A 25,761-nucleotide genomic window follows, 5' to 3' on the forward strand; every position below is an offset into this window, starting at 1 on the left:
CAACAACGCAAGAAATATATATGTATTTTTTAAATTACTAATAAATGTTTAAAAGATTTTAAAATATTAAAAAAATTTAGCATCCTATCAAGATTTATTTTGTTTTTTAGATATATATCATTGTATCATTAAAAAAAAATTAAATCTCAAGGGGCCCCATTGCGCTTACTCCCATACATGCGTCCATCACTGATTTGACGCATTGCAATGATTTGGCATTCAAATTAATCACGCCCATTAATAACTAGTTTGTTTTCCGACTAAGTTCTATTCTCTATATATAGACACCATAGCTCCATGAAAAGGCTGACTGAGAAGGGAGAAGGGGAATGGAGATGGAGAAGGTAAAAGAAGAGGAAATGGTAGATGGGTTGGAGTCAGGGATGAGAGGAAATAAAGTTATGAGTTTGGTGTGGGAAGATATTACAGTAATGGCAGACAACAACTCCTACTCGAGATTGCTGACGAGCAAAGCAGCAAAAGGCAGGAAGTTGCTGAATGGTCTAAGTGGGTTTGCCTTGCCTTGTCGAATTATGGCCATTATGGGTCCTTCTGGCTCTGGCAAATCAACCTTGCTTGATTCATTGGCTGGTACTCTCTCTCTCTCTCTCTCTCTCAATGTTTTGTTATTATTATATGAATATAATGGCACAGAGAAAGGAAAAGGAAGGAAATTGCAGTAATCAAAATATTATATCTTCTTCTAATCTTGGACTGAACTAGAAAGGTCCATAAATGCAACTGAAAGCTTCTTGCTTATGTTTTCTTCGACTAATTTATATATCTATATAAATAAATAAATATAATAAAATAAGTCTCAAAATAAATTTAATTTAGTCAATTTTTAACTTTCTATCTATATTAGTTTAAAAACTTTAATTTAAGCTTAGTTTAATTAAAAAATTAAAATTTATTGACTAAATTTATTGATTTTTTTATTTAAATAAAAAATTAAAAAGTTTAATTTCTTAATTTTAGAATTAAATTTATTGATTTATTAATTTAAACTCAAGAATCAAGAAACTCAATTTTTTAATTTTATTAATTTTTGAGTTAAATTGAGCTTAAATTAAAAATTTTAAACTAAATTAAGTAAAAAATTAAAAATAGATTAAATTATATTTTTTTAATAAATACAAGAGTGTAATTGAGTTTTAATCCATTTATTTTTCTATTACTTTCTATTTTATATTTTAGTTTGTTTTATATGTACAAATAAGAAGCAAACATTTAAAAAAGGTAAAATACCCTTAAATTTTTATATTACTAATATTAAAATTCTTTTAAACAATCTAAAATATTTAAAATAAAAAAATGTTACTAAATATTAAAAAATAACAATTCTATTATAATTTTAATTCAAAATTATAACTATAGGGTCATTTGTCTCTCTGCTTCTAAATAGATTAATAATATCGTTTAAGAAAATAAATATTTTCCCTCTTTGATTATACGAATAAGAAAATATATATAATAAGAAAATAAAATACCTTATAATTTCTCATCACCTTCTTTGTCTACAAATATTAATATCTATTATTATTATAATCATTATTATACCTTCCTTCTTATATTTTATATATATACATAAACATAACTAACAAAATATTTTAATTAAATAAATATACAATTTTTATCTTATAAGTATATTTGATTCATATGAATTTTATTTTAAATGGTTGGTTATATATGTTTGGATAATCGGTTAGCATACTTTAAAGAAAAAATAGCTAAGGTAATAGTAAATTTAGTATTTATAATTTTCTTAAAAAATTATCTATAATCATAATATTAATTTATAAACTTTTAAAATAAAAAAAATAATATTTTTAATTTAGAAAATTTCTTATAAATTTCAACAAATAAATATATTTTTAAACATACATATATATATATATATATATATATATATATATATATATATATATATAAATATCATAATCTCACAAGTTACCTTTATATTTTAATTTTTTTATATTTTCTGATGAGCATGACAAGTTTCTTACATTCTTTTTTACTAATAAATTATTAATATTAATACTTAATATTTAATTAAAGTTAATCAATATTGATGATATATCACTATTAATTATTGATTTTTTCAAAATTTTATAATTTTTATTTATTAATGAAAACTTATTACAGTGGAGATACAGAAAAATAGAGAGAGAGAGAGAGAGAGAGAGAGAGAGACGTGAAAGAAAAGAGAGGGTGAGAGAGATGAAGAAAGAAGAGAAGACAAGATATTTAAGTTATTTTTATTTATTTATTTTTTATAACAACGTGAGGTCGGCATAATAATAAAAAAATCTATCAAAAATAAATTAAAAGGACTTTATTATTATAAATTGATGTATAAAAAATTTTATATTACAAATTAAAATTTATAGACATCATCGTAAGGACTAATAATATATTAAAGAACAGTAAGTGAAATTTTAAGCAAATAAATTTCATATTTATTAAATTCTCTAATGGAAATGAAATACTATAATTTATGCATTTGGAGGCATATTAATATATAATGTATGTGAAATTCAAATTTAATTCTTTCATTTTGATTGACAGTTTGTGATGATGTTGTTGACATGGTTTCACTTGTCTTTTATTATATGTCATTATTACATGAATATATATTTCAATAGAGTCATGATAAAAACAGGTAGTTAAATTATTTAATACTAAATATATTAATAAATATGAAAATTTAAATTAATACTCATAATATATAATTGTCAAAGTTTAAAAAATTATTTTGCAATTTTAAATATTATTTTCTAACAATAATAAAATCATAGATATGAAAATATTTTAAATATTTATAGATTATATTACTTCTAATTAAATTATAATATTACTGTAAAAAATTTTAATATTTTAATATATATATATATATATATATATATATATATATATATATATATATATATATATATATATATATATGGTATGTGTGAATTCATTTCCATTCTTTTATAAAATCACAATTAAGTTAAACATATTTTTATAAAGATAAGCAGAGTTTAAACTCTCAAAATTTTATGAGCATTTGACTGATATCACTGGACTAGTAATTTAGTGTGCACAAAACATTTTTTTTTTCACTTTTTCAAAATTCAACCATGAAGATCAACATTTATAACCAAGAATCTCCTGATGACATAGAACGATCCACTAAATTGTTTCTTTCATTGTGAAGTTAGCTTGTTAAAGGAACAGAAAAACTTGGGCTTAGTTCATTCTGTTGATGTATTTTCTTTTTTTAAATGCACTTTAATTTTAGCAGTTCCCTTCTTTCATTTGTCAAGATAATACTTTGAGAAATTTCATTGGCAGGGAGGCTTTCGCACAACGTAATAATGACAGGAAATGTTTTGCTGAATGGGAAGCAGATAAGCATAGGCTCCAGAAATATTGTAAGTAACAAAGTTTCTAACTTTATTTTTTTTTAATTTAATTTGTTGTGACTGAGACTCCAACTCGAGATATAATTCCAATAGCACTGAGCTAAATCTTACTCTTCCCGTGAACATTTTCATTGTCTTCATTTTTCATCCTGCATGTGTGTTTCTGAATCAATTTTTTGCAGTCTTATGTCACTCAGGAAGATTATCTCTTGGGGACTCTAACTGTCAGAGAAACCCTCACTTACTCAGCTAAATTGAGGCTTCCTTCCCCACTTACCAACAGTGAGATCAATGCAGTAGTTGAAAACACGATGATAAAGATGGGACTACAGGATTGTGCTGACAAAAAGATTGGAAACTGGCATTTGAGAGGAATAAGTGGGGGCGAAAAGAGGCGACTCAGCATTAGTCTGGAGATATTAACACAACCTCATGTCATGTTTCTTGATGAACCCACTTCTGGCCTCGATAGTGCTTCAGCTTTCTTTGTCATTGGAGCTCTGAGAAACATTGCTCTTGATGGAAGAATAGTGATTTGTTCTATTCACCAGCCAAGTAGTTTTGTCTTTGATTTGTTTGATGACTTGTACCTCCTCTCAAGTGGCGAAACCATCTATTTTGGAGAGGCAAAAGCAGCCGTCCAGGTAGTTGCATAGAATATTTTCATGATCAAATTTGAAAGAAAATGTTAAAAATGAATGCTGGTTTTGCTATGCAGTTCTTTGCTGAGGCTGGATTTCCTTGTTCAACAAGAAGAAACCCTTCAGATCATTTTCTTAGGTGCATCAATTCAGATTTCGACAAGATAGCTGCAATTCGATTGCGATCACAAAGAATTTCTGTAGGTGAATCTCACCGTATATGTTGTGTCTTGTCGGATGAACGGGCCTAGTAACGTAGAAATATAGGAGTTTAATTAATTCTTAGCATCCCCCTTCACCATTAAAAAATTTCTGACATAGTTGTGTTACAGGGAGCTCCTGAATCTTCAAATTCTCAAAACAATTTGAGTACAGAAGACATCATAGCAGTGCTTGTCCAAAAATATAAGAAGTCTGCATATTCAGTAAATACAAGAAAAAGGATCCGAGAGTTTGCACTTGTAAATGTAAGTAACTCAATCTTGAGCACAATTAATTGCTTTTTTTTTTTGTTCATTAGTCTTGATTGGAGTTCGAACTCGATTAATTACTTCTAATTAATCATATTATAACCTTAACATATAATTTATTTTGCTTAATTGCCATGTTGATAACTATACAGGAAGAGCATGTGAGTGATCTAAACATGAACAACAGTTGGTGGAAGCAGCTCTGCACATTGACTAATCGTTCTTTCGTAAACATGACAAGAGATCTAGCATATTACTGGATACGAACCCTATTCTGTGTTCTAGTTGCAATTGGAGCTGGAATTATGTTCTTTGATATTGGCTTATCAAGCTCAGCAGTCATAGCAAGAGTTAAATGTTACGCATATTTTTTCGGCTTCTTGCTTTGCTTGTGTGTTGGAGGCTTACCCTCTATCAATGAAGAATGGAAGGTAAGATAAAATATATCTAGTTACTGTTAACTTATAAGTGGTACTGGAGAGTTTTTCAAGGCCGCAAGGTCTTAAATTCGAATCTCGCTAAGCCAAATAAAAAAAAAAAAAAAATTGAACTCATCCAAGAAGAAGCAGCCCTTTGTCAAGGTTCAAGTAGTAGAAACAGTCTCTCTGCAAAAGCAAGGAGAAGACTGGTTCAGCTAGTATGCTTACATGGGTTCAATGCGTAGGTACTGTACTACGAAAGATACAATGGGCACTATGGAGAAGGTGTGTTTGTGATTGCCAACTTCCTCTCGTCGTTCCCTTTCATGGTGATCATCACTGTATCGTCTGGAACTATAGTCTATTACATGGTGAAATTTCATCTGGGATTCTCCATCTATTGCCATTTCTGCATCAATCTCTTCTGTTGCATTTCTATCATGGAGACTATCGCAATGATTGTTGCATTACTTGTGAATAATTTCTTGACGGGCATTGGAGTTTCAGCTGCTGTAATTGTAAGTGAACTGAGTCACTCTACTAACTTCTTCTATCAACTGTATGTTCTTAGAGGAACTCATGGTATTGGGTGTTACTATCTTCTTTCAATTAATGCAGATGGTTTTGACAATTGCATCTGGACTCTATAGGCCACTGGCTTATCTTCCCAAGTTCTTTTGGCAATACCCCATGAGCTATATCAGCTTTACGACATGGGCTGTAGAGGTAAAAGCTAATCTACTCAATGCCTGTTTGGGAGTCGGCTTTTAGCTCTTGGCTTTCGGCTTTTTGTACGTTAAAGGTTATTTTGATTGCTTTACTATATCAATTACAAACAGGGTCAATACAAAAATGATATGATTGGACTCGAATTCGAATCATGGCTGCCTGGAGAACCAAAGCTAAAGGGCGAGAAAATCCTTAAGACTGATCTAGGTATCAAATCAAACCACTCCAAGTGGTGGGATTTGGCTGCCCTTTCATTCTTATTTTTGTGTCACAGGTTTATCTTTTTTATGATACTCAAATACAAGGATAGAGCCCTATGGCTATCGCGTAGGCTCTTTGTCAGACACAATCTTGAATCCTTGGCCAATAAACTCTCAGATTCTCTTGGAAGGGACAAATACACCATCTCCAAGAGACACCAACCTCTCCATCCATTGTCTTCTCAAGAAGGTCTAGCATCACCATTGCCTTAAAAGTGTAATTTTCCAATACCATGGTATTTATAGAGAAAAATGGTAGACAAGTACTTCCCCAACATCATACATCCATGTAAAAAAAAATAATTATCCTGCTTGGTTGAAGAACATTTCATAAGCAATCAAGCAGCCTGTTTGCTCATTACAAGTAAATCAAGCAACCACTGCTCTGCTTTGATCAACTAATTTATTTCTCAAGAGTCAATATATGACATAGGCAACGCTGAAGCTCTGTCCAAATTACAAAATTGAAGGAAATACAAGATTGAAGATTGAAATCCGTAAAATTGCTTTGGGAGCTCTGCATGTATAATCTACAATGTAGTGTTTAATAGTACAAGGTATCATTGTAAGAATTATAATGCATTATTTGGTTATAACAGTTTGCTTGGAACAAAATTGAATGACAAAATGATGATGGCAACTGCAAAATAAGTGCTTATAATACCCTCATTTATTAGCTTCAATGAATTCTCTGTACTCTTTCTTCATTTTAACTCCTGATACAGTCCTGCATGAACAACATAGAAATTTACAGCAGCCAAAAACAATGAACCATGTAGAAATGATAGCTATATGAGCATGAACAGAGGGCAGGAAGACTGAAAAGAAAAGCAAGTTGGTAAGGCATACAGATAATGAAAAAAGTATGCAAATAACAAAACATAGCCAACCTGAGCATATCCTTGTTCTTGAAGAACTGCACACATGGTGTACCCATAATTCCAGCTGCTTCTGCTATTTCTGGATCTTCCTCAATATCAATTTCAACAAAATGCACATTTTGATCAAATTCATCAATCACCTGCCATTCAGTCATGAAGAAAAAGGTCATAAACAAAACAAAGACATACTCAAATGTCGATCAAAATAAAAAAAGAATGAATAATTTGTCATTTACATGAGAACCTCTGACAGTTTCCTTCATACACTTACGGTATATTTCCAATAGTTCATTTTCTTGGGTCTCGTGTAGAGTTGGCTTTTATTTATATGTTATGTACATCACATCAGAATAACAGGGTTTCAACATTGTTCCACTTCACTCACAAGTTCCGTTACAAGAGGGTCACATTTTTTGGGCAATCTTGAAGTTTGACAAGAAATTTGTGGCTGATATATATATATATATATATACAGGAAGCCCAAAGAGCCTGGAGAGAATCCTTCTTGATGGGCCCTATGAAAGAACATACCATTGGGTTAACATCCCATCCAACCCAAAACCTAAGGCAATGAGTTTATAGGTCTTTCCCACTAATATGTTCTTACTCATCCCATCTTTTTTTGAAATGGGAATCCCACACTCGCATATTCTCAACAATCTCCCCCTTAAGTGTTAATCTCTCATACATTGGGCTTATTAGGCCTGCTCCCCCTCGAACAAAAGCCTCTTTCTTAACCCGAGTATTACGGCATCACCAAGGGTCCAATTACTTTATCAAACCCACCCGAACATGCACCTCTAAAAGCCAAGCTAGAGCCATCACATGTACCGAGAGTCTCCACTCCAACGATCTACTCTTCTCCAGAAGAATGCCTTCATGCTTCAGTAGGCCTAGCAGGAGTCTCCTAACCCTTTCATCCACGTGTCAAAGCACCATGGGAATCACCAACCACCGTCTTCATACTCGTCCCTGCTAAACTATTAGTTCTGATACCACTTGTTAAAGACTGAGAGAGCCCAAAAAGCCTGGGAGAATTCATATTGATGGGCTTTGTAAAAGAACATACTCATGAGCTTGATATCACATCCAACCCAAAACCTAAAAACAATGGGTCTACGAGTCCTTACTTACATATCTCTAACTCATCCCATTTTTTTCCAAGACGAGAATTTCACACTTGCATATTCCCAACAATATATATATATATATATATATATATATATATCTATGTGTGTGTGTGTGTGTGTGTGTGTCTACCTCCAAAGTGCTCCAACTTTAAATGACATCCATAGTTTGTTCTAATATATTCAACTCAACGGCATTCTTTCATATTGCATAATACACAACATGCGTCCCATTAATCAAAGACAAGTTGTCTCAAAAGGTAGGTTATGATGCGACGTCCATCATTGTATGGCCCATCAAGCTGGAACCCTAATGCATGAGTCTAGAATGAAAGCCCTGATGGCATAGTTGCTCGAGTATGGCCTTCTAAAAATCTTGGCAAGTAATACAATAAGACTCCATATTATTTGTCAAGCATCACAATGATATAATTTGTTACATATGTATTGTCAAATGGTTTATGCATTTACATTGCCATCTCCCACTTCTAGGTCTTTAAGATTTGTCGATTTTCATCTTTTAATTGAACAAGATAACATGTTCCAACTTCTAAAAAACTTTCACCATCCAAATAGCTCAATATAACAAAATTCGCAGAAGCACAATTCTTAAAGTCATGTTCAAAATATCATACAGGTAAGGCCACAACATGCTAGCATCGAGATCTAAATAATGCCCAACAAGTTGAAAGTAACATACCTTGCTAAGAATTGGCTTCAAAGTCCGACATGGACCACAAGTTGGTGACGTATATAGCACACATATGAGTCGTGGACTTTCATGGTACAACTTTCGTAGAGCATACTACGAAAGAAAAGGGACAGAAAAAGAAAACAAATAAGGTTCAAGCTCATAATAAATTAAGAATCAAATACATGAGAACTTAATGAGATGCGGAATAAGGAAGACTCCAAGAAGATTGCATCTTATTCTAAGGTTGCAATATACACCTGGCCCTTGTGCTTGGTCAACATGATGTCAAAGCCCTCTTGAACATCTCTGTCAGTGAGTTCCTTCTTAACCTCCTCAGTTGGAGGCTATCATATGGAATCATGAAGAACATGTGAAGTTAGCTGAGACTATGGTATAGACAGAGTATAATATAACTCCAGATTTTACACAATTTCATAATATGAAATTATGAATGAGAGGACCTTATATCAAGACAACTAACAACCTTTCACATCATATGCTAGATTTTTAACTTTTATGTATTGATTCCAATATCAGAGAAACAAAATTTTACCAAATACAGAAGTTCACATCCTTGTTTTGTGATTATGTTACCAACGTAATCATTTTAATATGCCCAAACATGAATGAGTATACCCATATCTAAAGACAAAGTTGCATATTTCACATCTCACACTAATTTGTTGATTTTGTCAACTTTCATGTATTGATTCAAACATTAGAGAAATGAAATTTACCCAAAATTTAAACTTCAAAATATTGCTTTATGAAGCCATTATAAAATGAATTTGTTCAAAAGATACCATAATAACATTTAAGCACCTTTATTTAGCAGATATATACAACATGCAAACAATAGAGAGAGTATCTAGTGCCATATATGTATACATAGACACATGTACACACAAATGTCTAAACATATACCATAGAATGACAAATATGCATGGAAGTGTATATGCATATATAACTGACCACAGTTTCTTATCAGGTTCATTTTGATTTCAGTTTTTAAACTTGAGTGCTTGCAAATGCATGGTTCTTTTCATCCACCTATGCCTAATCATGCATTAATTTTTATGCTTAAGCTCAGCAATCAATTTCTGTTATCTCCACATGCATATTTCCATTATTCCAATGCAAAAAAAGCATCCCTCCATTGTCGCAGACAAAGAGCTAAAAAAAAGAGGTTTAAAAGGCCCAAGAAACCTAGAATTGTGGTCTAGGTTTCACATAAGCTTGTTTGGGACATTATTGAGCATCTTCTACTCTTTCTAGTCTTTATTTACGAGTAATTTTTCTACTATTTATAGTCCATATTTCAGTAAATTAGCTGCTGGTCCAACTTTTAAATCTTAGGAGCACTGTTGTAATTTCAGGATTTGCCAGAAAACGAGATTTATTTTTTAGTTTTATTGTCAAGTTTAGGAACAATTTAAGTAAGGTTAGAAGAAAAAGTGTAGCTCGAACAAAGTGGTGGGAGTTTAAAGGAGTAAAGCAAGTAAAGTTCAAAAATGAGCTTCTCGAGTTCGAAGCATGAAAGTTGGATGTGGAGGCCAATAATATATGGATACAAATGGCATCAAAGATTAGAGAAGTAGCTAGAAAAGTACTTGGAGATTCTAGAGGACATGGACCACCCTCAAAAGAGAGATGGTGTTGGAATGAGGAAGTACAAAAGGCAGTGAAATTAGAGAGAATAGTATAAGAAATTATCTAAGTGTGATAATAATGAGGCATATGAACAGTACAAGATAGCAAAGAAAGAGGCAAAAAAGGCAGTTAGTCAAATAAGAGCGCAGGCCTTTGAAAAGTTATATGAGAAACTTGGAACTAAAGAAGGGGAGAAAGATATTTATAGATTAGCAAGGAGAAGAGAAAAGAAATGTCAAGATCTCAATCAAGTTAGGTGGATTAAGGATAAAGAAGGAAAAGTGTTGGTGAAAGATAAAGGCATTAAAGAAAGATGGAGAAATTATTTTGATAATCTCTTTAACAATAGTCAAAGTGGTAATAACGTGAATATAGACTGCAGAGCAGTAGAAAAGAATGTAAATTATATTAGAAAGATTAGATCTTTAGAAGTAAAGGAAGCACTTAAGAGAATGAAAGTGAGTAAAGCCTGTGGACCCGATGGAATACCAATTGAAGTGTGAAAGTGTTTGAGAGATACGGGAGTGGCGTAGTTAACTAAATTGTTTAATAAGATTCTAAACTCAAAGAAAATGCCTGATGAATGGAGGAGTATTTTAGTACCTATTTTTAAAAATAAGAAAAACATACAGAGTTGCTCAAACTATAGAAAAATTAAACTCATGAGCCATACTATGAAGTTGTGGGAGAGAGTTGTAGAACATTGACTATGTCTTGACACTTGTATCTCTCCCAATCAATTTGGCTTCATGCCCGGTCGTTCAACTATGGAAGTTATTAGAAGCTTGATGGAGAAATATAGAGATGTGAAGAAAGATCTACACATGGTTTTTATCGATTTGGAGAAGGCTTATGATGATGTTCCAAGAAATGTCTTATGAAGAGTGTTAGAACAAAAGAAGGTATCTATTAGGTACATACAAGTATTGAAAGATATGTATGAAGGAGCAACTACTATCGTGCGCACAGTGGGAGGCGACACAAGAGAATTTCCTATCTCAATTAGATTACACCAAGGTTCAGTTGTAAGCCCTTACCTTTTTACATTAGTTTAAGATGAATTGACGAAACATATACAAGAGAGTATTCCTTGGTGCATGACGTTTGCAGATGATATAGTCCTGATAGATGAGACACGAGAATGAGTCAATAGAAAGCTAGAGCTTTGGAGAAGTACTCTAGAGTCAAAGGGTTTTAAGTTAAGTAGAACGAATACAGAATACATGCATTGCAAGTTCAGTGAAGGCCAACTGGTGATAGGGAAGGAGTTAGTTTGGATGGAGTGGTACTGTCCCAAAGTAATCACTTTAAATATCTCGGCTCAATCCTTCAAGTAAATGAAAGATGTGAGGAAGATATTAGTGATAGGATTAAATGCGGATGGTTGAAGTAGAGAAGTGTCATGAGAGTTTTATGTGATTACAAGATTTCCAATAAGTTGAAAGGAAAATTTTACCGTATAGCCATACGACTGGCCATATTATATGGTAGTGAGTGTTGGGCACTGAAGGAGTCGTATGTGTCTAAGATAAGAGTTGCGGAGATGAGAATGTTAAGGTGAATGAGTGGTCATACTAGACTAGATAAAGTCCGTAATGAAAGTATTAGAGAAAAGGTAGGAGTGGTGTCAATTAAGGATAAGTTGAGAGAAGGGAGATTGAGGTGGTTTGGTCATGTGAAGCATAGACATACGGAGGCTCTAGTTAGACAAGCAGAGCACATTAGGTTAGGGGATAGAAAGAAAAGAAGGGGTAGTCCTAAACTGACTTGGAGGAAAGTAGTACAACATGACCTAGAAGCTTTAACCCAAAATCATTTAGAATGGAGAAAGAAAATCCATATAGCCGACCCCAAACTTTTGGGATAAAGGCTTAGTTAAGTTGAGTTGAGTTGAATTGAGTCAGTCCTTATTAGTTTAAGAAAACATTAATCCTTTTTTTCTATTGACATCCAAAACTTTTACATGATAAAGAATTGTTTTCCAGTCCAGTGTTTTAAGGTTTAGGATTACTTAGGGTTAAACAGTTATGCTCCTAATGCATGTCAGTTGTCAGCAAATAAAAATTTCTAGCAATTGTTTCTCAGATTTTAACTATTTAGATCCATATCATGAGATGTGATAAAGCTTTATATTAACTGTTATGGAAAGTCAATCACTATATTATGGAAAGTCAATCACTATATTATTTCTCTGTATATTCTGTATTCTGTATTCCTATTTAGGATTTCTTCCTAATTAGTAGAACACAATTATAGGAATCAATTGTATATATATACCCATGTACAGATTAATTGAAATCAATGAGAATCATCTCATTTTACATGGTATCAGAACAATCAACCCCATATGTCTGAGCATATCCTTTTGCTACAAGGCGTGCTTTTAACCTAGCCACAGAACCATCAGGATTTACCTTTACTGTAAATACCCATTTGCAACCAATAGCTTTCTTACCAGTGGGCAAAGGTCCCACTTGAGGGGGAGTGTTATGGAAAGTCAATCACTATGTTATGGAAAGTCAATCACTATATTATTTCTCTGTATATTCTGTATTCTGTATTCCTATTTAGGATTTCTTCCTAATTAGTAGAACACAATTATAGGAATCAATTGTATATATATACCCATGTAAAGATTAATTGAAATCAATGAGAATCATCTCTTTCTACATTAACCATTAGAGAATCACCTACCACCCCTCCTATATCTGAACTTGGGACTAGCTATATATCTAACACATGCTATACACATACCTAAATGGAGTTGAGTTGTTTCTTGGTTTGATTGTGAGATGCAATTCAATCCTAGTTGCTATGTCTGTAGAACTTCTCGTTGATGCCTATGAAATCTTAAGTGTGAAGCTAACATGCTTTAACAGATGGGAGCGTTGTCTATCTAAGAAATAAGTAGAGGATGTAAAGTTGGACATAAATATAAAGAGATGTTTCCCTTTTTTTTTTCCCTCTTCTTTTTTCCCCTCGAGAAAGGGAGAAGAGTGGAGAAAGAATAAATGTATAATTACCTGATGGAACTCTACAAGTAGATCATTGCTAACAAGATATCTCTCAACTGATAAAGCAGCAATACATCCAGATCCAGCAGCAGTTATGGCTTGCCTCCATTCATGGTCCTATTCAATAAATTAGGTAACTGAATTACAAAACATACAACAATTAAAGGGGTTTTCCAAACAAAGAATTTTCTAATCAGAAAGCCATGTAAATTTATTCAGCAAAATAATACATTTTGAGAGAGCATGCACGGGAGATGTGCTTAACCTTTATTTGAACTAGTTGAGTTGATAGACATAGCTTTTGCCTTCGATGAATATGGCTAATAGTTTTAAATACAGAGAATTCAACAATTGTCTCAAACTTTATTATCAATCTCTCCAGCCATGTTTAGGAGAGAATGGCTAAATAGGGACATATAACAAGAACAGCATATATTTCCCAGTAGGGGAAAATTGTACATAAGATGGTTAATGCAATTAAATCATTGTGACCAAGTTCTATAAACAAATAAGAACATCAACACAGAAAATCTTTTGATAATCATATTAATCCAATTCCATTGTATGTTATTCAAACTTGCATCAATAGGCAATAGCTCATGATTCTTCAAAGTTGCACTACGCCAGGCAATTGAGAAAAATAACTAGTTTTATTTTAATAACAAGTATTATTTTAATAACAAGTATCACTGACGTTAGAGTTTATATGCAATTGACTGACATCTTGACAGCAATTATTTTACTCATCAACTCAAAGTTTGAAACTAGAACTTCATTAAGAGAAGTTTTACTATTTACATTGTGTGAATGCTATTATTTGTTCCCAGTCACAAGTTTTGCAGTGATAGATCCAAGCAATACGTTTTTGAACCTCAAATGTTGTCACTAATTGAACCGAAGCAATAATGAATTGTTAGATTAATCACCATAACAACAATAATAACCTCTCACACGATTACCTGTACATCTCCAGCTGCAAACACGCCTTCAACAGAAGTTTTTGCAGAACCTTCCTTAATAAACACATAGCCTGCAGTGTCAAGCTCAACTTGGCCTTCCAACAGCTGGCTATTAGGCAAATGACCAATACCATAGAACAAGCCTTTTGCCTCAAGTACAGATTCTTCCCCAGTATCAACTTTTCTAGTCAAAATACCAGACATCTGCCCTTTAGTATTGCTAACAACATCCACCGTCTCTGTATTGAAGTGTACAGTGATATTTGGATTGTTGAACACTCTGAAACATTCGCGATAATCAACCTGTTAAACAAACATTCAGGGAGTTGAAAACTCAACATACAAATTGTTCATTAGTATATAGTTCAGGGCATCAAGGCAACCAATCAGATAAAGAAGCAAGAAAATAATCTCTACAATACAAATTGTCAGCAGCTAAGCATTTGACGTAATGGCCTAGAATTTTAAAAGCTAAATATTGCTGAGGCAGAGGATGATTGCAAAGTCCTTGAAGCCAAGTTCCAAAAACATTCCATTTTATAGAGATTTTATTTTCTATCAATTGCAATATCTAATAGAAAATTTTGCAAAATTCACACAGTTCTAAAGGAAAATTAATGAAGATTCCAAAATAAGCATAACATATTGGATGAGTGTATGTAGCATGCACAATTTGTTACATATTATAGGAAGAAGTTTAGGAATAAAAAGGAGGGAAAGGCTGTTGCAACTGAAGGAGCGTAGCTGATGGCAGTTATAGAAGTCAATAAACAGCTGGAATTGATTAGTAAACAGTTGGAACTGATTAGATAAGCAGTTACAACTACTAAAGTGTATAAAACTAGGGAGTTACTTTGTAATTGCATAACTGAAATCTCAGAAATAATATTCTTCTTCTTTCTCTCTAATTTTCTCCCTAATTCTTCTTTCTCCCTAATTTTCTCCCTAATTCTTCTTTCTTCCGATCCTCTTTCTTACTTCTTCTCTCTCAATTACTTCTTCTTTCTTCTATTCTCCTAATTTCTCTTGCTAGGGATCCAAACCCTAACATTTGGTATCAGAGCTGGTACGTGGTGGGATTGATTCAATTGTTGGTTCTTGTGAGTTGGAAATATGACTAGATCTGTAGTGGTGAGTTCTGAGATGGTCAAGATTGCTAAGCTAAAGCAGAAAATGAGACATCTCCAAGAGGAGACTCGTGGAATGAAGGAGGAGGCAAAGAAAACTTCTCTAGAACTTAATTCTTTCAGGGAGGAATTTCGGGCTTTCATGAGCATTATGATGAAAGATAAAAACAAAAAAAAAGGAAAGGGAACTTATAGCAGTGATGAAGACAGATCTAAAGTGCATGAAAACAAGGGGCTGTTACCTATTCCTTCTCAAGGTAGTTCTGCAAACCCTAATAATTCTTTTAGTAGTGAGGGATCAAACCCTTATCTGCCTAAGATTGAATTGATGACTTTTGATGGAAACGATCCTAGGGTTTGGATTAGGAAATGTATTAAATATTTTGATGCACATGGAGTGCCAAAGGATAAAAGGATTGGGATTGCTAGTCTGTTTTTAACTGATAAGGCAGATGCATGGTTTCATAATTGGAATAGGGAAAAGAGTCATTCTTGGGAGGAATTTGAGCAGAGTATTTATGAGAGGTTTGGGGATCAAGGGTTACAAGATATTGTTGAGGAATTTATGAAGTTAAGGCAGGAGAGGACTGTGGATGAATATCAAGATACTTTTGAGAATCTAAGGATTAGAATGGAGAGGGTTATGCCAGATTTGGGTGAATCCTATTTTCTTTCAAGATTTATTGGGGGTTTGAAGGATGAGGTGAGACTTATGGTAAAAATGATAAAACCAACCACTCTTTCTCAAGCTATTGAGATTGCTAGACTGCAAGATCAGTTTTTGGATAATACCAGAAGGTACAAAGGTCCTGCTAAGAATTCTTATACCACTGCAAGTTTTAGATCTATTTCTTACAGCAATCCTAACAATAGCAATTCTGGTAATAACCTTAGTTCTACAAATGCTAGCCAACCCAACCAAAATTCTAGACCTAATCAGCTATACTCTTACCCTCCAAGACCACCTCTTGTTAATTCTCTTCCTAAGCCAAATTTTCCTTTGAATAAAACAATTACTAGTAGTACTACCCCCTGTTGTAACAGCCAATTCTTCAGTCAACAAACCTTCCAATCAACCTAATTCAACTACTAAAACCAACCCAAGACCTTGTTACAAGTGTGGGGAGAAGTTTGTACCTGGGCACCTATGTAAACCTAAGACTGCAATGGCTGTGCATATTGAGGAATTAGAAGGGGAAAATGAGGAAGAAGGTTTGAATATGTTAAAGGAATATCAGGAGTTGGAAAATATGGGAGAACCTATGCTATCAATATATGCTGTGGAAGGAAAGCAAGGGAATGAAACTATTAAAGTCTTGGGGAACCATAGAAGTAGACAGCTGGTGATTCTTATTGACACAGGAAGTACTAATAGCTTCTTGGATGGGAAAGTTGCTGAGGAATTGAAGCTGCCAATGGTGAATATACTAGCTGCCCATTTTTCTGTTGCTGATGGGAGGAAAATTACTTGTGAACACAAATGTCAACACTTTTCTTGGCAGATGCAGTCTCATCATTTCAATTTTGACTTGAGAATTCTGCAGTTGGGAAGTTTTGATATGATTTTAGGGGTTGATTGGCTTAAAAGTTTTAATCCAATTTTGTTTGATTTTAAAGCTTCAAGGGTTATATTGAGTGGTGATAGGAAACCAATTGTTTTACAAGGGTTGAATGATTACTCTTCAGGATCTGTTCTGAAATCCTGTGATACTATTTCTGAATTACTGCAGAAAGGAGGGGCTGATTTAACACCACCTATTTTCTGGGTTTCAGTTTCAGAAAGTGAGCAAAATGATTCTGTTGTTAATGCAGTAGCAGTGCACGTGGGTGACGGTTTAGAGCAGCTATTGCAAAAGTATCATAATATCTTTTGAGGAAACTCAAGGCCTTCCGCCATTTAGAAGCCACAATCATGCCATTCCATTGAATTCAACTTCTCAGGCCATTAATGTTAGGCCATACAGGTATCCCCATTTTCAGAAAGCTGAAATTGAAAAGTTAGTTTCTGATATGCTGCAATCTCAAATCATTCAGCCTAGTACTAGCCCATATTCTTCTCCAGTCCTTTTGCTGAAGAAAAAAGATGGGACATAGAGATTTTGTGTTGATTATAGGAAATTGAATGATCAAACAATCAAGGATAAGTTCCCTATTCCTATTATTGATGATCTACTGGATGAATTGCATGGAGTTTGTGTTTTTTCCAAGATAGACCTTAGAGCATGGTATTATCAAATAAGAATGCATATTCCAGACATACCCAAAACTGCATTCAAAACTCACCAAGGCCATTATGAGTCTACTGTGATGCCTTTTGGGCTTACCAATGCCCCAGTAACCTTCCAGGCATTGATGAACCACATATTTCAGCCTTATTTGAGAAAGTTCGTTCTGTTTTTTTTTTTAAGATATTTTAGTCTACAGCCCTAATATGGAGACACATTTGCAACACTTAGAAGTGGTGTTTAAGGTTCTTCAAGAGCAGCAATTATATGCAAAAATGTCTAAATGTTCTTTTGGGAAGATTGAATTGGAGTATTTGGGTCATATAATTTCAGGGGAAGGGGTAGCAACAAATACAAAGAAAGTGCAGGCCATGATTACTTGGCCAACCCCTATTTCTGTTAAGGAATTGAGGAGTTTTTTGGGGCTCACTGACTACTATCGAAAGTTTATAAGGAACTATGATATCATTAGTAAACCCTTGACAGATTTATTGAAGAAGGATGCTTTCCAATGGGGTCCAGCAGCTCAAGAAGCCTTTAACAGGCTCAGGCAAGCAATAACTGAAGCTCCTGTTCTTGCTTTGCCGGATTTCACAACAAATTTTGTTATTGAAACTAATGCTAACAACTGAGGAATGGGTGCAGTATTGCAACAGGAGAATCATCCTATTGCTTTTATTTCTAAAGCTTTTAGACCTAGATCACAGACCCTATCTGTGTATGAAAAGGAGCTTTTGGCCATTACTTTTGCTGTCTCTAAATGGAGACATTACTTGAAGCAAGGTCAATTCTTCATGAAGACTGACCATGAGAGTATCAAGCATCTTTTAGAGCAAAGGTTACATACTGGATTACAACTGAGGGGAATTTTAAAATTATTGGGCCTTGATTATAAAATTCTCTATAGAAAAGGAGTTGAAAATAAAGTGGCTGATGCCTTACCTAGAAGGCCTAATAGGACAGTTCAGCAAGTCAATGTATTGCAGCTGTCCAATTCTTCTGTTAAACCAACTTGGATGTCCTATTTGATTCATAGTTATGAGGGTGATGAGAAAGCATTAGAGTGGCAAAGAACTATTTCATTGGATCCTAATGCATATCCTGGTTATAGGTTGAAAAATGGACTGATCCATTATAAGGATAGAATGTATGTGGGGGTTGCTACAGTTTTGAGGCAGAATTTTATTGGCACTTTATCACAGCACTGCAGTTGGGGGACATTCAGGGGTGCATGCTACTCACGAGGTTGAAAAGACATTTTTTTTTGCCTAGTAAGTTGGTTGATGTTATGCAATATATCAAAACTTGTGATACTTGTGCTAGGTGCAAATCTAAGCATTGTGCTTCCCCTGATTTATTGCAACCATTGGAGATTCCTACTCAACCTTGGCAACAAATTTCTATAGATTTCATAGAGCATTTGCCAAAATCAAATGGGAAAGATACTATTCTAGTAGTTATTTGCAAATTGACAAAATATGCCCATTTTCTTCCCTTAACACATCCATTTATAGCTTCTTCAGTAGCCAAAATTTTTATGGATTCTGTGTTTAAACTTCATGGCATTCCTCAATCTATTATTTCAGATAGAGATAAGATTTTCACTAGTCTCTTTTGGAAGGATCTCCTTAAATGTTTGGGGGTTACACTTGCTTTTAGCTCATCATATCACCCTCAAACTGATGGGCAGACTAAATGATTAAATCAGTGCTTGGAGGCCTATTTGAGATGCATGCGTCACTTGCAACCTTCTTCTTGGAATAAATGGCTTTCATTTGCAAAATGGTGGTACAACTCTTCTCATCACAGTGCAATTAAGATGTCCCCTTTTGAAGCTCTTTATGGGTATTCTTCTCCATTTCTGCCAGTAATTTCATCAGAGTTGCCAACTGTCAGGGCTGTAGCTGAATATTTGGAACAACGGCAACATATGAATTTTGTTCTTAAGGAAAATTTGTCATTGGCACAACAGAGAATGAAGCATCAAGCCGATAAAAAGAGAAGTGAAAGGGAGTTTGCTATGGGAGATTGGGTCTATTTGAAACTTCATCCTTACAGGCAATCTTCTATTACCCTTAGGACTTCATTGAAGCTCGCTGCCAAGTATTATGGTCCATATCTAGTGTTGGAAAGGGTTGGCTCAGTGGCCTACAGATTGCAGTTGCCACCTAGTTCCTCTATACACCCTGTCTTCCATGTCTCTTTTAAAGAGGAAACTAGGAGATAAAGTAACTCCTTTGATGGAATTACCAACAATGATAGAGGAAAGGGTTATTGTTGCTCCTGAGAAGGTTTTACAGACAAGAGTTATTACAAGAGACCAGCAGCATGTGCTTCAACGCCTCATTAAATGGGCTAATCTACTTGCTGACGATGCTACTTGGGAAGATCAAGCTTCTCTCTTAGCTCAATTCCCTGAATTTTTACATTCTTGGGGACAAGAATGTGGTAATGGGAGAGGTATTGTTACATATTATCGGAAGAAGTTTAGGAATAAAAAAGAGGGAAAGGCTATTGTAATTGAAGGAGAGTAGCTGATGACAGTTATAGAAGTCAATAAACAGCTGGAATTGATTAGTAAACAGCTGAAATTGATTAAATAAGCAGTTACAACTGCTAAAGTGCATAAAAATGGGGAGTTACTTTGTAATTGCATAACTGAAATCTCAGAAATAATATTCTTCTTCTCTCTCTCTAATTTTCTCACTAATTCTTCTTTCTTCTGATCCTCTTTCTTACTTCTTCTCTCTCAGTTACTTCTTCTTTCTTCTATTCTCCTAATTTCTCTTGTTAGGGATCCAAAACCCTAACACAATGCTGATGGAATTAATGAATTACAAAGACTTCATGAACCCCACCCCACCCCCACAAAAAAAAAAAAAAAAACTGAACTTGAGTGGGATTTCATCTCTAGTTTGTGAGAAGGAAATGATAGAAGGTAACCTTCAAAAAGGCAAGAAGACGGCATTTGCTAGATTGGACTCTGCAGTTAGACATTAATACTCGATCATCCAGGAAGACAATGACCTCTAGCATCAAAAGCTCTGAGCGGTACCAAGATTGAGAGAGTTAGCTATTCAAAGCAATTTGGGCAGTTCATCTATTTCTACAGAAGGTTGAATTAACAGGAAGTATGTGGGATTTCATTCTAAACAGTAGACAGAAGGTGGAATTGATGGAGATAAACAGAGGACAGAAAGAAAGAAATAAGTATAGGCCATACAGAGAGACTGGAAGATCTAATCCATACAGGGTGTTCCATAAAAGGGATGACTTGGCAATTTTTTGATGAATTAACACTACTTTTGCTGAGGTTTTTTTTTTTTTTTTTTTTTTTTATTGGTCACAGATTCCATATCAGTAAATTCCAGTTCCAATTAGCTGCAACGTGACCAGATGCTAAAATTAAAACAATCTTAAAAGTTCAACTAATACATTGAGAGAGAGAGAGAGAGAGAGAGAGAGAGAGAATGGGTTATAATTGGGGGGGAAAAAAGCTGTAAATTCAAGAATTTTTTTTTTGGTAATATAGCCATTAAAAAGTTCAAAGTATGCTAAATTTTGTATTCAGCTTGCATTAACAAGGGAGATAGGCCAAAGATAGCAGGTAGAGATGTGTTTAACCAAATTCTGACCAACCATATAGCAACATGTAAAAATGTACCTATTAACTTCAACAACCATAAGGAAGGTTCCATCATAACTCACCTATCTTGCATTGCTTTAGATGCCCTAAGCTGATCCTTGCGTACAAGCAAATGAACATGACGGGCATATTTAGTTAGGTATAATGCTTCCTCTGTAGCTGTATCACCACCTCCAACAACAGCGAGAACCTGACCCTTGAACAGTGGTGATGCTCCATCACAAATTGCACAAGCACTAATTCCCCTACTCCAAAACTCATCTTCACGAGGCAACCTGAGCCTTTTTGCAGTGGCTCCTGTGGCATAAATGAGGCTGTGGCACTTAACCTGAAATGTCAATGTAACCAGAAAAACTTTGTATTACAATGATGCTCTTTTTTTTTTTTTTCCCAATCTTTTCCAAACATCAATTGATAATGATCCACAGCATATTGGAGCAATGAATAAGCAAAGTAGTAAAGAAGTGATAAATGACTCGTATCCATGAAAGAAGGAGTTACACACCACACATAGCCTTGAGCCCATTGCATATGGTTCATACATAAATATAAATAAACATTACACATGGATATGAATACACACAAAATCATTTTTTAGCATGGCAGAAGCCAAGGTTCACATTCTTTTCCCCCCCCTTCTCAGTCATACAATTAACTTCTAATCAGCACAAGTATATAAAAGAAAAGACTAACACAATGAAACAGCAATCGCAACAGAATGAAAAGTAATAAAATCTTCTTCTTCTAGGAATAAGTTGGCATCAGATTCAATAACAAGGTGAATCAACTTTTGAAACCAGAAAGGGTCTTTTCAAGGCAGATTCAAAACAAGGTCTTGAGTTGGTGCCATGTTTTAAATAGTGGCCGTTACGTAATTTACAGGAAAAATGGCCTACTGTTTCAATAATAGCTTTCAGATAATGGAATTTTAAAAATTGGTTTGTTTACGGCAATTATTGACCATTATTTAACAGCCGTTATTCTCATAGGCAGCATCTTGGGGCTCTTTTTTGGACAGTGATCACATGAGCAGCAGCTGGAGATTCCTTCCTCTCCCCACACCCCCCCCCCCCCCCCCACCTCCTTCCTTTTGGACAGAGGCAGTGTTAGCTTATTCATTCAGCTTCCTACACTCTAAGCAATTTCTCTCAATTTTCTAAACTAACAAGTAAAAGACATCATTTCTTTACAAATTCCTGAGTTCAAGAGCTTAGATAATCAGATAGGCAGGGTAGTTTTGAAGTGAAGGTGAGCAAATCAACACTTTTACATTCAAACTTTTGCAAATGGTAAGTTGTTTGCATTTGTTGTTGGTGTCTTTGCTCATTTGACAAAAAATATTACGACTTGTGTTAGGTTTTTTATGAAATTTATAGTATGAAGATTTATTTTGCCCAAGCTATAGGTTTTTTTTTTTTCCTAAGTTTAGCTATTTTTGGAATAATTTTTAGGCAAATACACAAGTAATTAGAAAATAATATCAAAGAAACTTTTAGGTTTGGGAGTGTTCGTTTGATTTAGAATCTACTATGGATATGTTATGGTGCAAGTATGATGCATGAAGGCTCATCAGTTGAAGCTACTTCTACTAGTGATTCCATTTATGGGTAATTTGAATGAGCATACTCAAATCCATATCCATATATTTAACATCCAATGAACTCAGATTTCTCCTCATTAGAGCAGCCATTCTCTCACTCCAATCCATTTAATATGAGTTTCTTCTTCAGCTTCAATCCATCACAGTATCATCAATATAATCAAACTAATGATCAAAGCTCCCAATCCCAGGATTAAAGTCAAGATAATCAAGAACCCCCTACACACTCATTTTGGTGATAAGTTCTTTACTACCTACATGGTTATTTTAGTTTTAAATTGAGTAAAACTAATAATATCTAAGAATGATGAATTTAATGTATTTATTTGATATATTTATGCTTATTATTTAGTTATGTTTCTTAATTTCAATCATATGTTTCAATATCTATTCATTTCATAAATTTTGCAAAATTTTCAAAAAAAAAATTTGCACAGCGACAAGCCATTACAGTTATTTTATAGCTGTTACAAGCCTGTTTCTGTTTCCTACAAATGCAATTTAAAACCATGAATGGTGCAAAAGGCAACATTCTAAGTATTTCAACAATTAAGATTAATGTAACCAATCCAGCATATTTATAGAACAGTATTCCATAAAGACTTGTATAACCTCTCGTTCACTACTTTTCACAGTGAAAGGATTGTTTTTAACATCAACAGATTCCACATCTTCTTGGAACAGTTCAGCTCCCCAGCGTTCCGCTTGCCGTCGCATCCTAGTCAACACACAAATTCAAGAACCCATCATAAGTTTCACTAGAAATAACAGGTGCTTATATGCATGTATCATCTATTCCATAGAAGAACAAGATTCAACAAAAATAAATAAATTCATATAAATAAAAGGAAATCCATTTCTTTGTTTCTATTACCTATCCATCAAATCTGGACCAGTTATTCCTTCTGGAAACCCTGGAAAGTTCTCCACTTCAGTGGTAGTCATTAGCTGTCCACCAGGAACACCACCCATTTGATAACCCTCAAACACTACAGGCTTCAAATTGGCACGTGCAGCATATATCGCGGCTGTATATCCAGCAGGACCTGAACCTATAATTACCACATTCTCAACCCCTTTGGCTGCAAGAATAAATGCAAAATCAGCATCTAACAGCTTCAAACCAATGGCCATCAACACAAACAAGAATAGCATAAACATCAAGTAAGAACCTCAAATTTTCATTCCATGTCATCGTATATACATACAAAATTAATCGTTCAATCCCTTCCAAAGAAAGAGAAAACCAAAGATAAAGAGTAGCAAAACATACTAGTCTAATCTTCAAAATGTTAACAAAAATGTCAACAGTTTATATAGAATGTATCAATATAGATGCCTGGATAATAACCAATGTCCAATGAACAAACCTGAAGCCATGCAAAACAAAAGCTAAATACACACAAAATAACCACAACATTAGAGAAACGGCTTACTTCTAACCAAATTAAACCCATGTAGATTTCTCAAAAAGGGTTCAATCAGCACCACAAATAGAATCAATCAGAAATGCAATTTGGTACCAATGGAAAGAAAAGGACTAATATTTATCACAAAAGAATCAGAAAATAGCTTCTTTTCAAACCAAATTAACATGACTTCACAAAAAGGAAATCTAACTCCACCTTGTGAATTAGTAGAATATGCACAGATAGAGAGAGAGAGAGAGAGAGAGAGAGAGAGAGACCTGGGAAAGGGGGCGGCTCGGCGGAGGAAGCTTTGACTCGAAGAGGAGTTGAATGAGTTGGAGCGAACGAGTTGAGACGGGGAGAGCGTCGGAGAGAAGGGACGGTGCCGTTTCTGAGGAAGATGAGAGAGTGAGGAGGAAGAGAGAGAGCGGTGGAGGTCATGGCGAGACGGTCCGGGTTGACGGCGCCGATTCCGAATCTTATCTTCGGAGTCGCAGCCATAATCTTTTCAGACCATACAATGAAAATGAAAATACTAGCCTAAGCTAGTGTTGGCGCAGAAGTTAACGGGCACACGCACACTCCTGCCTGCCAAGGGTTTATCTGTAGTCGCGCAACTGCGAGTGACAATCACGTCCCATTTTTTCTAATAAATTACCATAATATTAATTTATAATGACACTTTTTTGGGAAAATAATGATAACAATAACACCCATTTTTTCAAAAAATATATATTATAACATATTTTGAAAAATTCAAATTAGGTAGAAGTTAAATTTAATTTACATAAATAATTTAAAATCTTGCCTAGTAATATTAATCAATAATCTGTTAATTTATATTAAGTATTAAATTCATCAAAAAATCCTTTTAGAAAATGAGTAAAATCGTGTAGTCTTGTAGAAGCGAGTAAAAATAGATAAGGTACGCGAGCGACTAAGATGAGGCAGGGTCATATTTCTGTCGCTTCCTTCCTCCCGGAAGTCCCCCAAGGCCGTCAGGCAGTAACGTTAACGTCTCAGTTTTTTCGGGACTTGGTAAGAAGACTAGAAGAGAGCCTCGGTGAGTCCGGTCCGGTGTTAGCGAATTATGCACCGTTGGATTTCATAAACGGCCGTCAGTGCTCCCTCAGGATGATTTGGTGGGATGTTCAACTTTGGTAGGCTGAGAGCACGTCACCATTAGATAGGATAAAAACTCCATCAAATATAAATGAAAATTATGTAAAAATAAATTTAATAATTTTGTAATTAAATATTTATATTAAAATTCTGTAAAAGATAATTAAAATATATAATTAAATAATTAATGTGTAAATTGTAAATTCAATTTTATATAAAAATGCAATTAAGTAATACAAATCAAAAATTATTTAATGTACATTTTTGTTCATAATAATATAAATATTATTTTTCATGATTTAAAAAATTACTTTTAACAAATAAAGAAATATTTCGATTCCCAATTGTCGATTGCCACGTCATCAAACATGTCGAGTTTTA

The 25,761-nt window shown here is 34.2% G+C and overlaps 2 protein-coding genes across 3 annotated transcripts; one reads left to right on the forward strand and one right to left on the reverse strand.

Moving 5' to 3' along the window:
• Positions 1-280: 280 nt before the first annotated feature.
• On the forward strand, positions 281-6,609 carry LOC110670271 (ABC transporter G family member 15). Its single transcript, XM_021832244.2, has 9 exons — positions 281-591; positions 3,337-3,416; positions 3,590-4,051; positions 4,126-4,248; positions 4,381-4,515; positions 4,671-4,949; positions 5,183-5,455; positions 5,556-5,663; positions 5,777-6,609. Exons 1-9 carry the CDS (start codon positions 330-332, stop codon positions 6,137-6,139), a joined length of 2,085 nt encoding a protein of 694 aa, XP_021687936.2. The 5' UTR covers positions 281-329; the 3' UTR covers positions 6,140-6,609.
• LOC110670272 (NADPH-dependent thioredoxin reductase 3) lies at positions 6,313-24,827 on the reverse strand. 2 transcript variants are annotated; one of them, XM_021832245.2, is made up of 10 exons: positions 24,537-24,827; positions 23,724-23,931; positions 23,462-23,567; positions 21,312-21,577; positions 14,252-14,531; positions 13,302-13,409; positions 8,886-8,972; positions 8,635-8,739; positions 6,817-6,947; positions 6,313-6,653 (listed from the first exon to the last, which is right to left on the reverse strand). In XM_021832245.2, exons 1-10 carry the CDS (start codon positions 24,757-24,759, stop codon positions 6,593-6,595), a joined length of 1,575 nt encoding a protein of 524 aa, XP_021687937.2. In that variant the 5' UTR covers positions 24,760-24,827; the 3' UTR covers positions 6,313-6,592. The 2 variants fall into 2 exon arrangements, with proteins under 2 accessions (XP_021687937.2, XP_058003261.1); XM_058147278.1 differs by lacking the exons at positions 8,635-8,739; positions 8,886-8,972; positions 13,302-13,409 and having other exon boundaries at positions 24,537-24,811.
• Positions 24,828-25,761: the final 934 nt, after the last annotated feature.

The sequence above is a fragment of the Hevea brasiliensis genome, chromosome 5 (genome assembly GCF_030052815.1).
Source record: "Hevea brasiliensis isolate MT/VB/25A 57/8 chromosome 5, ASM3005281v1, whole genome shotgun sequence".
Lineage (NCBI taxonomy): Eukaryota > Viridiplantae > Streptophyta > Magnoliopsida > Malpighiales > Euphorbiaceae > Hevea > Hevea brasiliensis.